The sequence below is a fragment of the Palaemon carinicauda genome, chromosome 13, assembly GCF_036898095.1.
Source record: "Palaemon carinicauda isolate YSFRI2023 chromosome 13, ASM3689809v2, whole genome shotgun sequence".
NCBI classification, from domain to species: Eukaryota; Metazoa; Arthropoda; class Malacostraca; order Decapoda; family Palaemonidae; genus Palaemon; species Palaemon carinicauda.
This window is the reverse complement of record NC_090737.1, coordinates 81,932,650-81,950,731: the sequence shown is the minus strand read 5'-3', so window position 1 is coordinate 81,950,731 and position 18,082 is coordinate 81,932,650. Positions and strand designations below refer to the sequence as shown.

The 18,082-nt window shown below is 39.0% G+C and overlaps 2 protein-coding genes across 2 annotated transcripts in view; both read left to right on the top strand.

Annotated features, from left to right (window-relative positions):
- Positions 1-13,020, top strand: part of LOC137652320 (activating signal cointegrator 1) — a 49,322-nt gene extending 36,302 nt beyond the window's left edge. The window contains exon 2 of the mRNA XM_068385657.1: positions 8,287-13,020. Coding sequence (XP_068241758.1) covers positions 8,295-9,932 — 1,638 coding nt within the window. The 5' untranslated portion in view covers positions 8,287-8,294 and the 3' untranslated portion in view covers positions 9,933-13,020. The remainder of the gene's footprint in view (positions 1-8,286) is intronic.
- A 733-nt stretch (positions 13,021-13,753) lies between these two features.
- LOC137651670 (serine/arginine repetitive matrix protein 5-like) lies at positions 13,754-17,491 on the top strand. The gene is made up of 3 exons (XM_068384891.1): positions 13,754-14,020; positions 14,204-15,220; positions 17,402-17,491. The coding sequence occupies exons 1-3, from the start codon at positions 13,754-13,756 to the stop codon at positions 17,489-17,491; spliced, it is 1,374 nt and encodes a 457-aa protein (XP_068240992.1).
- Positions 17,492-18,082: the final 591 nt, after the last annotated feature.

Genomic DNA, 18,082 nt, shown 5'->3' with positions numbered 1-18,082 from the left:
TCTTTGCTCAGTCTGTAACAATTCAGCACTCCAGCCTAAATCTTCTTGTTCAGATATTGTTTTTACAATAGGCATGGATGTTGATATATCTATTAATTCAGCTAAAGACTCCGTACAAGATGACACGGGGTTGCGTGATAATGCATCCGCAATGATATTTGCTTTCCCAGGTAAATACCCGATTCTTGCGCCAAAATCTTGAATGATTAAATGCCACCGAGTTCGTTTAGGGCTGTGATTGAAGCCTTTAAAGAACTCTGTTAGTGGTTTATGGTCAGTAAGAACCTTAACGGGATAACCGTAAATTATGAACTTAAAATGCACTAGCGAATTAACAATAGCTAGTCCTTCCTTGTCTATTACTGCATACTTACTTTCGGAAGTTCTCAATTTTCGAGAATAGAAAGCTATCGGGAAAAACTGTTTATCATATTGCTGAAGCAATACCCCTCCTACTCCTAAGTCTGAGGCGTCTGTTGCAATGAAGAATTCCTTACCGAAGTCAGGAAATTTTAAGATAGGAGAACTACACAGTTCATCTTTCAAAGTATTAAACGCCTGTTGATGTTGCTCAGACCATATGAAATCTACGCCCTTCTTCGTAAGATCAGTTAAAGGAGCGGCTATTATTGAATAGTTGCGTATAAAACGCCTGTAATATCCACTACAACCCAGAAATTGCTGTATTCCCTTGACATTAGTAGGTATGGGAAAATTACGTATAGCCGACACCTTATCATGGACTACTTTAAGACCTTGGCTTGACACCATGAAACCCAAATATATTAATTCTGTTTTGAAAAATTCACACTTACTAATCTTTACCCTTAAGTTATGTTGTCTTAATCTCTGTAGTACTAGTTCTAACTTACGTAGATGTTCTTCTAAGGTGTTGGAAAAGATTACAAGATCATCCATATAGGCATGCAATATATCCCCTAACAAGTCTCCAAACACTATGTTAATCATTCTTGTAAATGTTATAGGAGCACAACGTAAACCAAAAGGCATCCGTAAAAATTCATAATGTCCCCTGGCTGTGCTGAAGGCTGTGTATGGGATACTATCTTCTTCTAATGATATCTGGTGAAAGCCTTTAAGTAAGTCCAAACTGGTAAAATATTTATTCTGACCTAATAAAGACAAAATATCGTCAGTACATGGCACTGGGAATCGATCAGGGATCGTTTCCTCGTTTAGACGACGAAAGTCGACGCAGATACGCCATGTTCGATCTTTTTTCGGTACAACTATTAAAGGAAAATTATAAGGGCTATTTGATTTTCTAATGACTCCTTCCTCTAACATTTTACCTACTTCATCATTTATTTCATTCTGGAATTTCATAGGGAGTCTGTACGAGGGTTCATATATAATTTTCTGTTTGTCTTTTAACCTTATTTGATGCTCGATCACATCTGTTTTCCCTAAGGATCCATCCGTAGTGGAAAAGACATCTGTATATTTATTCAAAAGTTCAAAAATTTTCTGCTGAATTTCTTCGTCTTGAATGTCCTTACTGATTTTATTTTTAATAGATCGTAAAAGGGATTCATCCGCAACTGATTGAGAGTGATTGATTTCAGCAACGGTAAGAATACGATGTTTATAAACTTCTACATCCAAGATATGTTGATTTTTGTGAATTACTAAAGTGTTATTTAAATGATTACAGACTTCGATATTACATTGCTGATGTGAGCCTACTGTATAAATAGCTTGTGTGACAGACAATCCGTTAGTTTTCAAAGTATCGGAAAGGATTAATATTTCAGATCCCGGTAGTGTTTTCTTTATTTGCACTATTAAATTCGAAGGTATGTTTGGTTCGATATATTGCGTGCAAGATGATATTACGGGTGAACGAGAATTCTGCTGGGTCGCGTATATTATTTCTTTATTAGTGAGACAAGTTATTGGTTCTTCAACGTACGTTACGGTTACATTTGTCGTCTCCTTTTTATCCAAAACTGACTTTAAAGTATTAGAAGACTTATAGAATTTCCCTTTGATATACACGCCGTGCTTTGCAGGAGCTAAGATAATATTTTGATTTCCCATAGATGGGTATCCTATAATTACAGCTGGATACATATTAATGTTTTTCACTACAACAAATGTATCGGCAAACGTGCGATTACCGACTCTGAACTGAATATGAGTTATGCCTATGACGTTTAATTCATTATTTCCTATACCTGAAAGTCTGATTCCTGATTTTTCAATCGGAAAGTTCGAAAACAACAAATGATGCGTCTTCAAATCCATAATATTACGTGGACTACCAGAGTCAAAAAATAACGTAAAGGATTTGTGTTCTAAATTTACAGCATATAAGGTTGGCCGTAACTCATTTTGGCTTATTATTGTATGAATTCGTTGCAAATCTACGGGAGCATGCACTGTTTTACTTAATTCGGCCGTGTGTTTCATAGGAAAATCTATTGTCTCACAATTATCTGATAAAACATTAAATTGATTATTCAATACTATTGATGTTGACATAAATGACCTTGACCCAACATCACTCTCTTCCCCTCTAGAGTTAACTATGTGGTATTTGCTTTGCTCTGCACATTCTGAAAATTAGGCTGACTTTGCGAGGTCTGGTTTGACGGCCCAGGCTCAGCGATATTTGAAGAAGTGTTTGTTTGTTTCGGACTCTGAACTGCATTGACATTTTGTTGCTTCTTCTTATTGTTAAAATGAGGATTTTTCTTTTTATTTCCATATGGAACTGACTGTGGAATTGACTGTGTATTTCTAGGATATTGTTGTGTCTTACGCGCGTAACATTGACTATAAGAATGTGATCCTGTGTTGTGAACTGAACAAAATTTCGTTCTACAGTCTGCGCTTATGTGACCTTGACGTTTGCAGTTGTAACACGTCACTCCCGCTACTGGATTGTTAATTACGTTCACTGTTTGTGGTTTTGTTTCATTCTTAGCAAAAACTTGAGTTAACACGGGATCGAGATCTGGACACTTGGACATGTGTTTCTTTATCTGTTTATAGACATCCAATTCCGTACTTGCAGGCATTAACTTCTTATCAAAGCACCGTACTAAAGCTTCAGGCAACATAAGTGTCATGCAAGTTAAATACATTAATCGTAAAAAATCTTTCACGGAGATATTATCGTTAGTAACCCAAGTGGAATTACCTAAAATGTCCTGATATTCGTTAAGCCTATCAGCTATGAGAGCTGCTCTCTCAACAACATTAAGCCGATTCATAGTGGCTTGATTAAGTGTATTTCGTAACGTTAACACTACATCCAAAGCTTCCTCACCCCCATAGATCGCGCGTAACCTAACTTTGAAATCATCCCAAGTAACTGCTTCCTGAAATGAAACACCTCTTAAATACGCACTCGCATCCCCCTTAGAAAAATCTATAAAACTTTTAGCTTCTTGTAATTGTACAAAAGGATCTACGATTTGTTTGGCATTTAAATGGGCATCAACGGATGAAATCCATGACTCCACATTTTGTGGCAAGAACCCGTTGACACGGCCTTGAAAAGGAAGGATTGCTGACCTGGCATTTACAAGCGTCACAATTGGAGGAGGATTAGCCTGGCCTACACCACTAGGTCCAGGGGTAGGGCTGACAGGAGGAGCCATGACTGCTGTATGTTTTTTTTTTCTATCTCTTTGACCCCTTTCAATCTTATCAAAATATCTATATGAGTACAGACGCCCACTGCGTAAACGCATATGTATAATAAAATTCCCCCAACAATGTTACTAATCCCAATACATTTCCCCCCAAGAGTTTATGAAAGAAAAAGGAATTAGCACAAAGAAAGAAAAATTCAAAATGAGAATTCGGAGTTTCTTATAACAAAGTTTAGGAATTCACTCACCCCAGTAATAATTGACTAACGACTTGTGATAACTACACTTCACTGCCCAAACTGAAATGAATACAAAATCTCTGTACTTAGCTTATATATGAAGTCGACTCCTCGTTTCTCTCTCTCTCTCTCTCTCTCTTGATGTTTTGTTAGCGATGTCTCGTTCTAGTTTCTTGTAGAATGTAGGTCTTCCTGGATATGTCTTGCAATAGTTGAATGCCAGTCCTTGGGTTTTCTAGGGTGTTGATTGAAGATTCTATTTGTATACTAACATATGTTGGTGTTAGCATTTCCGTTGGACTTAGTCAAAATTGTAGATTCTTGTAGATAGTTTTGAGTTCTTGAAGATCTTTATCAGGTATTACAGCTTTTATGTTGAAGTCTTGAAGATATATCTCTGGTTTTACAGCTATTTATTTTGAAGTCTTGAAGATATTTCTCTAATTCTTAGAGTTTAATCGCTGTCTTAGAGTTTAATCGCTGCCACCATTTATTAGTGTGCTACTGTCTTAAGCATACATTTGAGTATGAGTTGTTTTCAGATGTATTTAAATGGTTTATTGAACACATCTTAGTGGTTTTTAAGTTTTATTGTGAATAAACAACTGAGTTAAACATCTCCATCACTGGAGGAAGCTGTGTTGGTCCACATGACCAATTCTGGTGAAGTTTAGATATGAACTGAACAAATTACTGATATCCCAAATATCGTACACTTGCTTTAATTTGGCTAAGTGACGGAATCGGAAGACACCTGCATCCGTTGGAAGACTCGGGCCTATGTGGCTGAGGGCTAAGTAGTGTGAAGTAGGTGTTTATTGAATTAATAGCTCAAGATAAAGACAACTGGCAAAATCTAATTGAGGCCCTTTGCGTCAATAGATGTAGGAGGAGATGATGATGATGAATCTATTTACCAAGAAATGTACAGCTTATAGAACTTTGTGCTTTTCTGCATAAAGATATATAACTGGAAAATTGCATTTGCATCTTCGTTAGGCTTAAATTTTCTGACTACATCCCTTTGAGTTTAGCATAACCTAGGTCAGGCATGCGTAACCTGCGGCCCACGAGACTTTTCAAGTTACTGAAACTATAATTTTTTCTTTTCTTTTCATAAGTCCATATGTTTGTTTATATTTACCCTGTTCACTCTGTGACTCTTCAGCTTATATATTTTTGGATTATGACCTCGGAATATCCTCTATACCTTCAAGGTAAATCACAACCAGACCTTGTATTTTCAGCTCCTTAGTATCTCTATCTGCAATGTGGGTATGCTGAATTTGTTTCTTTGTATCCATACAGTTGTTTTACAAGATTACTTCAGGTGTTTATTTTCTTCTTCTTCCCCACTGTTATCCCTACATAAGGGGGCATTTGTCTGATGTGCCATCTCCGATGCCTTCGATCAAAAGCATCCTCTTTCACCAAATCTCTTCTCTCCGTATCATCCTTCACCTTATCTCACCATCTAATTCTCTGCCTCCCTCTTGATCTTTTCCCCCTTACAGGTTCCTCCTAAGCCCTCCTCACTCCCTCAGGTGCATATTTCCTAACTGACTGAAATTTTATCTTTGCACAGTACTATCTTTTTCATTACTAACAGTTATGGGTCATAATTTCATAATTGGTATCCTTAACGTAAATCTTAAGTAGTTTTAATTTTATCCAACATATTTAGGACTTCTTCAATTATGAAATGTTTAAAAGCCCTTTTGTATTATTTAATGTAAATCTTGATGCATTTTATAGGTCTATAACAAGATAAACACCATAGGATACTTTCCATATAATTGAACTTTTCTGTTTTTTTTATATACCACTGTTCCTACCAACTTCCAAGGGCAGTGAGAGTCATTGCATGTTATTCAAGAATTGTTTTAATGGTAGTGGAATTAGTTGATAAATTGTCAATCATACATTTGAAGTCGCGACAACAAAATACTCAAGATAGTTTTAGTCGTATTTTCTAAGCCATGATATATGGCACAGTTGATGTCTTGATGTTACAGGATATTTAATTCAAAGTCTTGATGTTGTTCTCACTGGTACTTGAAATGTTTGATTTGTAACTGCTAAGTCATGATATATAGCACAGGTGATGTTTTGACAATACAGGATATTTAATTCAAAGTCTTGATGTCATTCTCACTGGTACAGTATTCAAGATATTTTGAGTCTTAACTACTAAGTCATGATATATGGCACAGTTGATGCTTTGACGTTGGGGATATTTAATTCAAAGTCTTGATGTCATTCTCACTGTATCTTGCAGGTACTGTACTGTACTGGATCATCATTCCTTCACTTGATTCTCTGTTATTAGCTCAGCACAGAACTCCATTATTTTTTTTCTGTACTGTATTCAACATATATACTGTACTGTACAGTCTTAAAGGTTGAAAGTGCAGTATGTGTACAGTATATGTATTTTAGTATTTACTAATAACACAGAACTCCATTATTGTTATGTCTGTAATGTATAGTACTTTATTCAACATATATACATTGTATAGTACAGTATTTAAAGCTTATGGTACAATATGGCTACAATATATGTCCAAAACAGAAGGATGACCTTGAGGGCACGAGTAGTAGGTGTCGGTGGGGTAGTCCAACTGTATTCTCTAGGGCCTGTCACGGCCCTCCCCTTTGATGAAGGGATTATCTAAATGGAAGACAGCCTGTGAATAGTGGTTTTCACACGCCCTTGTTGTAAACAAGACACCCACAAGGTGATCGCACGAGGGTAGTAACCACTGCATTCCATGCTTTTATCTTTCTCTAGTATATTTGGAAGATTTATATTAGAAAAGTGTAAAGAAGGACCCTTTTCACCGGGCGTCACAGGTCTCTCCCCAGAAATAGATTTTTCCTTCGTCAAAATCCCTTTTTAGGAACAGCTTTGGTATTTATTAATAATATCTATGTGCTTCCCACTAAAATCCTTAAAATACGAGAGGAATCGAATAAAATAAATTCTCTTCCCCAAGTAGTATTTGTACGTATGATGGTTAAAAGACGACTTTCTTCTAATCAGTGTGAAGTTATAACTCACCTAAAACGGAGAACTTTATTATTTCTTTTCTTTATTTAAATTTTATTACAAAAAAACTAATTAAAAGCATATTAGCAAATAAAGGTTTTAGGAAGTTATTAATTGTAATACTGTACTGTATGATACAGTAGATATACAGTATTGTACTGTAATTGGTTAATGTGACCTATAGACTTTGCATACTGTATGTGAAGTTATTTATTCTCTTTACTATATCATTATTATTATTATTATCATCATTATTATTATTATTATTATTATTATTATTATTATTATTATTATTGTTATTATTATTATTATTATTATCATCAAAGCTACAACCCCGCTTGGAAAAGGAGGATACTATGAGTCCAAGGGTTCCAACAGGGAAAAATAGCACAGTGACGAAAGGGGATATAAAAATAAACAAACTATAAGAGAAGTAATGAACAATTAAAATAAAATATTTCAAGAACAGTAACAACCTTAAAATAGAATATATACTCTGTGTATTGTATAGAAAAACATGATTTATGATATTTTGAACACCTTATCATCCAGGTTGCCAGATTACAAGGAACTGTAATAGTTTTTAAAAAGTTTTTATAATTTACATATGAAAGATTTAATTTGATGTTGTTACTGTTCTTAAATTATTTTATTTTAATGACTTCTCGTGTAGTTTTCCTTGTTTCCTTTCCTCACGGGCTATTTTCCCTGTTGGAGCCCTCGGGCTTATAGCATTCTGCTTTTCCAACTAGGGTTGTAGTTTAGCAAGTAATAATAATAATAATACTAATAATTCAGTTTGTTTATATATTCACTGCCAGAGAAAACTCAAATTGAACTTAAATTTGAGACATTGTCAGAAAAAACATAGATTGGAGACATTTCAGATATGTTTGTAAGCCGTGCAAGGAGGATGGTATATAGAAATGATAATAAACACAACTAAGTAAGATTGGTACACTGTTCACTAGCAAACATTAATATATCACAGTATGTTGAAAGACTTAGGTCTCCCACTAAAAAGGAATTTCAATATACATGTGAAATTTCCTTAGCTAAGTTTAAGTTTTCCCCTTTGCTTGAAAGTTAATTGTAAAGTATACTGTACTGCAATTATCCTAATATATTATAACACTAGGATATCCTTTAGCAAAACCAAAAAATTTAAGCTGTGTCTCAAAGGGTACTGTATTTGCTCTTGCTGTAATGTTGGCATTTTCAATTAATGGGCAAGAATTAGGGTCATTATATATAAATATATGAATACATTCCTGAGTGATTTCTATTTACTGTATATCTTGTACATTCTATTTAAAATATCAAGGTGATATTTTTTTCATATGAAAGAGTAATTATATGCTTTATTCTCTTACAGCCTGGGAGATGGGCTCACTTGAGAAATGGGCATGTTCTGCAATGGAAAAACTGGGCATACCGGAACCAAGTGCCATTGTACGGTATCTACAGCCCATAGAAAATCCTGTCGAAGTCGAAGAATATTTAATATCGATGCTTGACATCAGTGACTCATCCCATCGGAACTTCATTGAAGAGTTTCTAAAGAAGCAAGAAGAGATAAAGACAGCTGTGGATACAAGGTTTTACAGGAAACCAGATTTAGAAGAGACTACTGTGTACAAAGTAGGTGACAAAAAGAAGCAAAAAGGGGGTAAGGAAAATGGATTTAACAAGGGACCAGAGAAGATGCAAACTCCAACACACGCTTCCTCCCCTCCACAACATTCGGGTGGGTCCTCCAGTAAAAAGAAAACTAAGTTTGTCTCCTTGTATTCAAATGAAGGGAAAAATAAAGATGTAGTGCTTCTAAGTGGCAGACATAAGTGTGACTGCCAAGCAAGTAAACATAACCTCATCAATAACTGCCTCAAATGTGGCCGTGTCGTTTGCGAGCAAGAGGGATCAGGGCCGTGTTCATTTTGTGGAAATATGGTGACCACAAATGAGGAAGAGGGACTGCTGGAGCAAAATAATCGTAAATCAGAAGCTTTACAGAAGAGATTATTTAGTGAGAAAAATGCCATCGTTAAAGACTCGCATTTCGTATTGGGAAAAGATCAAGAGGGTTTACAAAAAGCTATTGAACACAAGAATAAGCTTTTGGAATTTGATAGGACCAGTGAGAAAAGAACAAAGGTGTATGATGATGAAAGTGACTATTTTAGCACAGGCTCAAAATGGCTTAGTCAGGAACAGAAAATGAAACTAGAAAAACGAGAGGAAGAACTAAGGAAGAAGAAATACGACAGAAGTAATCAGAGGGTAACCATAGATTTGTTAGGGAGGAAGATAGTTGCAGAAGAGTCTGATAATTGTATTTATGATCCAGACGATCCAATTGTCAAAGAAATCCTTGAAGACAGGTCGAATGATATATTTTCTGCCCCCGACAGAGAAGAGTCAAGCCCATATATTGAAGTGGATCGGCCTGAGTATGTGGAGGGGGACATGACTTACAGTAGAAATGAAACTGGCAAAACTAAATTTGCTGGAATCGGCATGCGCGTACAAGACCGAGAAATACAGGAGATGGTTGACGAAGGAATGTGTCTAAGTATGCACCAGCCTTGGGCATCCCTTCTTATTGCTGGAATCAAGATACACGAAGGTAGAAGTTGGTACTCCTCACATAGGGGAAGACTTTGGATTGCTGCCGCTGCTAAACAGCCAACGCCACAAGAAATAAGTCAACTGGAACAGATGTACAGAGTTCTTCTCAAAAATGAGTATATCAACTTCCCTCAACATTATCCAGCAGGATGTCTTCTCGGATGTGTTGATGTTAGCGACGTTCTCCCACAAGAGGAATACCGTGTTAAATACCCGGAGGGAGAAAGCGACTCCCCGTATGTATTTATATGTGAAAATCCTCAGGAAATGGTGCTGAAATTTCCAATGAAAGGACAACATAAGATATATAAAATTGATCCTAAGATTCACCAGGCCGCCAAAAAAGCCTTGCGCCCAAGAGAGGAGTGCGAGGCATTTAAGAACCATAGTTAAACCAGACCAGTGAGCTTGAAATTGTAGTTCTTCCATGGTTAGTGTGAATGTTTATTTCTTATTCAATAAGTTACAGTTTATTAGAAACTTTATATATAGAAAGAAAATAATGTTTTGGATCAAGTTTCTTTTTGGGCTTTGTGTTTAGCACTTGATATGCAATAAAGCTGTCAATAAGATTTATTATTAATATTTTTCATTTTCTACTGATGGCAACTACAAGGTCGAAACAGGTGGTCATTAAGTGATCAGTGCTGTATAAACAAATGTGTCTATTTCTCTGATGAACTAACACCACTGAATGTTTTTATTCTGTATAGTATTAATGCATGTCTCAACTCTATATTTATTCTACTTCAATTGTTATTAGTTACATCATTCCACAGTTAATGCCATTTATATATTATAATGGACTCTTTATTCATCCTGCAACAATTTCAATTGTAAGGATTTTATAGTTACCAGAGGCCTTTTGGAAATCATTTTGTTCTGACACTCAATACAAACTCTTCACTATTTATAGGGCGATCTTCGCCTCTGGGGTTTTCTTCAAAATAAAAAAAGACCCCAAAGGCAAAGATCGCTGTATAAATAGCTACAGGTTTGTATTGTTAGGAAAAATACAAATTGATTTTGTCATGTTTATATCGAAGGATGTATCCTCAAGTTTTTCATGTACAGTATATGAGGGTCAAGTTTTATCATTTCTTTTAGTACAAACTTATAACTTTACACTAGCCTTTCTGCAGCCCAGCAACTTGCTCTCTCGCACCACAAAATGATAAGCGGAACACTATCATCCAGCCAGCCACCTTCAGGTGGATTATTTCACTCTATGTGTCTAGCAAGCAGATAACACCTTGGTTTATTTACCTCCAGATTTCACATTATTTATTATTATTATTTATATTGAGGAGCAAGAAGGAAAAACATCCCCTTTTGTTTTGTTTTGGATGTCGGCTACCTCCCAAAATTGGGGGAAGTGTCATGTTAGATAGATTTATATTTCTTTATTTGAACCACAGTAACATTTAGTTGGTACCATGATTTTTATCTCTAAATTTTTATTATTCTTTATTTATTCATGAGTTTTCATCTTCATCTGGATGTGCAGCAAGTGCCTTGTTGCTACAGTTCAATCCTATGAGCATACCTTCTTCTTTTTAACAACAATTCATTGTTATTGCCTACATCATTTGATATAGGCCGACTGTAGTCATTTTCTGTGTTTTTTGTTGAATCATGTTTCATTCTTTTTTTATTATACTTATGCTTAGATAGGTATAAAGCTTAGTGTTACATATACTACACTTTATTTCCTTTTATTAAGTGTCAGTTTGCTACCTAAAGTGCAGTTTTGCATTTCAATTAACTTATATACCCGTATTAGTCTTTTACAATGTTGGATTTTTAGCTACAGTTCTTTATACATTTCCTTTTCTTCCAGTTCTTATGTTCATTTTGCCTTAGATAATTTCATTTTTTTTGTGTTGCAGTATTCTTATAATTTCAATATTCACATGTGATTCAATTGATATTTTGTCATTGGATTACACTTCTATTATGACTGAAAATTTCTCCTTCCATTGTGAAATCTTTAAAGGAATTACCAGGGTTTCTCACATTATGCTTTGCTTATCTTTACTTCTTTACCTTTTGCAGCATGAACTGAATACAGTACAGTAGTTGACAGTTGATATTCTGTGGATGCCACCACTTACCTATTCTTATGCCCATGTGGCACTGGATGTAGTTTATTACTGGTGCCATGGCCTATATAACCACCATTTCCTCTCAAGACACTTTCTTCTATCTTTGTTGGACTCGAATCATCTGTTATGGACCTGTCTTTTGTATCTGATGTCCAACGAGTGGTTTAGTGGCTCCCACATATGGACATTATAGTTATTAGGAGTTAGTCTGGCCCAGTATTCATTCGATTTCTGTAAAAAATTTTAAGACAGGCTTTTTCAGGAGAATGTGTGGAACATTTTTTCTTCTCTGCCTCTTATTTACATGAGGTGAGTGCTGCATCTTATTCAGGATGGATAAAGTATTATCTGTTGTATATCCCAAGATTTATTATAGTTAACCTGTAATTCCCAACTGAAGCATAGAAGGACACACATCCTGCATCCATTTTTGCAGTTGGTCCCGTCAAATTGATCTCCCTCTGATTGAAGTAGGCAGTACTTGAATAATCTATGGGCAATGATCTTGTAAACATCCAATGTTAATTTTATGAATTAAACATTTTAAGTTGCATCCTCCGTAGGTTTTGGTGTAATGAGTGTTATTCTATCAAGACGTTCATCGTGTTGGAGAAATTTCTCTAACATTACAATTTGTATTATTTTAGCACTGTGTTTGCTCTAGGACAAGGTTTTCGGAACAAAGTGAAAGGAATCTATTGGAGTCTTCTTTTTCATCCAAAGTGTCAACTACCCTTTCATTCAGAAGCAGAGCTAGATACACTCTGGTTTCTTTGCTTAGTCAGAGATGCATTTGTTATGCATCACACAGTCCAGCTCATAAGTAAGAATATTGATTTTAATAAAATTAAATTTACACAATAAGGAATAATAATAAGCCTTGTACTCCAGCACTTCTGTCTTGTACATACAGTTGAAATGTGATGCATCTCAGTGCTCCATTTACAAAAGGCGACATTTGCACTTGAATGTAATCTTAGTAAGGTGAAGGTTGTAACTTACGATACCTCTCTGAGTAGACAAAGGAACCACTGCCCATACAACTCTGTCTGTGCTACTTGTATACGAAGAGGCTATGTATGCCTTGTCTGGGTTATAAAATTCTTTTTTTTAATGTCTGAGGAGTTTCAGGACTGCAATAGACTATTGTAAAGCTATAGGTTTATATAAGAAAGTTAACTTTAGTTATCAAAAATCTATATTACATGAAGTGGAAAAATACTGCTTTCAATGAATGGTGATAACTTGTAAAATATATGCAGTACACTATTTCCTTTACTTAATGTAATTGTTTTGTATTACAAAATTTAGTTTTGATTTTTAATATATATATATTTATATGAAGTGGAGAATAGTTTGCTTTAATAAACAATGACAGCTTATGAAATGTGTATCACCTTTACCTTTTATAGATAAAAAATATAAAGGAAGTTATGTATATCTACTCAATTACTATAATCATTAAAGTGTCTCAAGGACATTAACTTACATTGCAACATACCAAATGATTGATTTTCTCATGTGACAAAGATGTAGTGAAGAAAATAGGATTCTATTGAAAAATTAACAAACTTTACAAACATTGAAAAGCAGGAAATGTGCTTTTTTATGAATAGAACTTACCTGGCAGTTATATGTATATAGCTATAGTCTCTGATGTCCGGCAGAATATTTCAAAACTCGCGGCAACCGCCGTGTGGTGGTTGTGCGGTTAGGTGGTTAACAACCCTTACAGGGTGGTACTTGGAATCATTCCCATTTTCTGTTCTTCAGATCATCTCTGCTGGTTGGACTGACAACATCGTTGGTCCGCCATTGGTGTTTTTCTTTCGCTTTTCCCTGTGTCGCTGTACTGGACTTCTTTTTTGGTGACGTACACTGATCTGGGGTTTTGGCAATTGCATTTGTTATTATTCTTTAACTATTTGTTTGTTTACTATGACTGATAAACTTCATTTTCGTGTTTGTGTAAATGAGGAATGCAAGGTGAGATTACCGAAAGTTTTGGTAGACCCTCACACTGTTTGTTTGAGGTGCAGGGGTTTTGAATGTGCGCTTGGTAAAAGGTGCAAGGAATGTGAGGTTTTGAGCGAGAAGGAATGGTTAAGTATGAAACGCTATGTGGATATGTTAGAGTTAGATAAAGCGAGGAGGGCTTCGAGATATAAATCTAAATCTGCTAGTGAGCTTAGCTTAGATATTTCATTTGATCCCTTAATTAATTCCTCTGTAGTAATTGAACCTTCTCCTGAGGTAGTAGCTCCTGCCCCTTCTACAGGAACGGTATCTACGGATGACCCTCGGTACACCAGGATGGCGGCTGAGTTGAAGGCTCTTAAAGACCAGCTTTCAGCCTTTAAAGGTAAAAGTGAGAGTGTAATAAGTGCTTGTGAAAGTGCAGTGGAGGTGGCGACTGATCGAACCTGTCACGTCCCTAGGTCTAGACCTCTACCAAGCTCCCAGGACCAAGGGAGAAGGTACGTTGACGGCCGCAAGGGAGTGAGAGGTACGTATCCTCGGTCAGTCGTCGCCTCAGGCAGTCCTGTTGCGTTTTCCCAGGCTGCTCATGACCGACACGGAAAAGGCATATCAGAAGTGATGGTGTCTTCCCCGAGCCCCTCTCCTAGACGCAAATGGCAGTATGAGGCTTCGAGACCGACTAAGAGGAGGTGGAAGCAAGCCGACCAGACCCGTTCTCGCTCTCCCTTATCGAGTAGCCCGGAACCTTTTCCTTCCGAGGATGACTGGGACGCCGTTCCAGCGAAGAGGCCAAAGCCTAGAGATGGAAGGAAGGAGGATTCTTCTCTTCTTTTTAGTGACGAGAGACCGTTGAGAGACCCCTCGCCTACGACCAGTGCTACACGGCAGCCATCGCCTTCGGTATCGCAGGATCCAGCAGCAGTCGCTGAGTCGTTTATGACTGTGATGCAGAAGAAGCTGTTTTCTCTGGTGCAAGCTTTTAGCCGCCCTTTCCCCCAGTCGGGCAGGCGTAAGGACGACTCTTTACCGATTAAGAAATCGGCCTCTAAGAGGGAACGAAGTACCTCTCCTTTGCAGGACAAACAGTGTCACTCCTCGCCCAGGGAATCGCGGCGCGATTCGTCAAGCGCACGGCACTGCGCTTCTTCTTCCTCGATACGCCGCCAGGACGCTCGCGATCCTCGTCATCAGGATGCTTCCGTCTCTCGCTCGCGACGCCAGGACGCTTCCAGCCTGCCTCTCCAGGACGCTTCCGTTTCGCAACGTCAGGACGCACGCAGCTCTCGGCGCAAGGACGCTTCCATCTCTCGGCGCCAGGACGCATCCTCCTCCTGCCTCAAGAACGCTTCTAGCGCGCGGCGCCAGGACGCACGCGGCTCTCGGTGTCAGGATGCATTCAGCCCTCGCCAACAGGACGCATCCGACGCTTTGCTTTTCTCGTACGCAAGTGAACTATTGGAAACTGATCGCCATGTGAAAGGAACCTCCAACTTAGTTCCTTCAGCCCAAAGAGAGACTGAGTTGGAAGTGGGGCAAGACCTGGAGGATATTTCAGAGGATGAGGATAAGCCTGCTAACGCGGCTGCGGATTATAAGGTTCTCTCTCGCTCCCTCCTTGAGCTTTATGGGGAGGAGTTTCAACCTGCTGCTCCTCGTTCTCCTCAGTCGCAGTTTAGCAGGAAGAAGGCCAAAAAGCAGTCGGCTTTCATCAAAATGAAGCTGTCTATCTCGGCTAGGAAGGCTCTCGCTAGAGTTGATGACTGGCTGAAGGAGCGTAGGCAAGCGGTAAAGACCACCTTCTCGTTTCCACCAGCTCGACTTGCATCTAAGGCGGGCATGTGGTACGAGACTGGAGAAGCTTTGGGCCTGGGAGTGCCTGCCTCCTCCCAGGGGGACTTCTCTGGCATTGTCGACTCTTCTAGAAGACATGCCCTTAACTTGGCGAAGGTAATGTGGTCTATGTCTGAGCTTGACCACCTCGTCAAGGGAATTTTCTGAGTCTTCGAAGTCTTCAGTTTTTCTGACTGGTCCCTGGGTATGCTGGCCAGGAAAACAGAACGATTGGAAGAAACAGAAGACCTTACTAGCATTATGGCCTGCATGGACAAGGCTCTTTGGGATGGGTCAAATGAGTTGGCTTCCCTATTTTCTGCAGGAGTTTTAAAGAAGAGGGCCCTTTTATGTTCGTTCACTTCCGGAGCAGTTACGGTCGCGCAGAAGGCTGAGCTCCTTTACGCCCCTCTCTCGGAGCACCTTTTTCCTGAGTCCCTTGTCAGGAACATTACCCTTTCCCTAGCGCAAAAGGCCACACAAGACCTCCTGTCATGCTCGGCAAGGAAGCCTTTACCAGTAGTTCCTTTGTCACTGAAGAGAGAGGAGAAGAAGCTTCAGCAGCCCTTTCGAGGTAGAGCTCCTTCGGGAACAGACTTCAGGGGAAGAAGGCAGGAGACGGGCGGTAGAACGAATAGAGGTTCGTTCAGATCCCGCTCCAGGAGATGAAGCTCAAGTCCTCCAGACAGCGGTAAGAGCAAGGCTGTCACTTTTTTGGCATGCCTGGAAGAAAAGAGGGGCGGACGCCTGGTCCCTCTTGGTCATCAAAGAGGGATACAAGATCCCCCTCTTGAAGAAGCCTCCACTTTCAAATACATCTCTAGCCTTAGTGGCCCAGCACTCGAACGCCGTGAAACAAGGGGCTCTTCTGGATCTGGAAAACCAGATGCTGGACAAGGGAGCGATAGAGCCAGTTCTGGAAATATCTTCCCCAGGTTTCTGCAATTGCCTGTTTCTGGTACCCAAGAGCCTGGGTGGATGGAGACCAGTTCTAGATGTCAGCGCTCTGAACGTCTTTGTGGAAAAATGGAGTTTTTATGATAAAACAAAGTTTTATGAATACTTACCTGGCAGTTATATATATATAGCTAATAATCTCTATTTCGGCAGAATTTTTCTAAACGTGGCAACCGCCTTGTGGTGGTTGGGTGGTAACACCCGTTAAAGGGTGATAGGAGGAATCATTCCCGTTTTCTGTTCTTCAGTTCATCTCTGCCGGTCGGATCGACAACACGTTGGTCCGTCATAGTTTTTCTTCGCTTTCCCTGCTCGGTGTACCAGTCTGCTTTTTTGGTGAAGTACTCTGATTTGGGGTTTTGGCGATCGTGTTTTTTGTTTTCTCTTAGCTTTTTTGCTGTTTTCATTATGAGTGAAAAGAGTCATTACCGTGTCTGTGCGAATGAGGAATGTAAGGTGAGACTACCAAAAATGGCGGTAGACCCTCACACCGTGTGTTCTAATTGTAGGGGTTTTGTTTGTGCCCTTGATAATAGGTGTGGGGAATGTAAAGTTTTGGATGAGAAAGATTGGTTGATTATGAAGCGCTATGTGCGTAAACTAGAGCTCGATAGAGTTAGGAGAGCTTCTAGGTCTAAGTCTAAGTCTGTTAGTGGTAAGGAAGACGAACTTAGTGTAGATTTATCTATTGAACCTATAATTGATTCCTCTTTGGAAGTTGATCCTTCCCTTGAGTTAGTAACTCCTGCACCTCCTTCAGGTTCCGTATCTACGGATGACCCTCGGTACGCTATCCATGTAACTTCAAGGAGGTTCCTGAGATTCATGATCCAGGGCAAGTGTTTCCAGTTCAAGGCTCTTTGCTTCGGCCTCAGCACTGCTCCTCAAGTCTTTACCAGAGTAATGGCGAACGTGGCAGGATGGCGTCATCAAGAGGGGATAAGAGTATCTCTATATCTGGATGACTGGTTGATAAGATCCCGATCAAAGGAGAAATGTCTGGAGGACCTACCCAAGACTTTTATGATGGCTCAGGAACTGGGTCTCGTCATCAACAAGGAGAAATCCCAGACCGAATGAGTCAGACAATTCTTTATTTGGGGATAGTTCTGGACTCAGTTAATTTTCGGGCTTCTCCCTCCCAAGAAAGGCAGACCAGGAGCCTCAGGAAGGTTGAGGAATCCCTGGCAAGACAGAAGTGCTCAGCGAGGGATTGGATGAGTTTCCTGGGAACCCTTTCCTCGCTCGAACAGTTTGTCTCTCTGGGAAGACTGCATCTCAGACCTCTTCAACACTTCCTATCAAGGGTGTGGAGCAGGAAGATTCAGGAGGACTCCTTTTCCTTCCTCATTGCAGCAGAAATTAAAAGTCATCTGATTTGGTGGCTGGATCCAGCTATTTTAGGGGAAGGAATCTCCCTGTTCAGGAAGAACCCAGACCTAGTGTTGTTCTCAGACGCTTCGGAGTCAGGATGGGGAGCAACACTGGGAAGCAAGGAGGTCTCAGGCTCTTGGGGAAAGGAACAAAATGGATGGCACATCAACAGGAAAGAGTTGATGGCCATCCTGTTAGAACTGAAGACCTTCAAAGACTCTGTGTCGGGGAGGATAGTGGAGTCAATTCGGACAACACCACGGGTCTGGCTTACATCAGGAAGCAAGGGGGAACTCA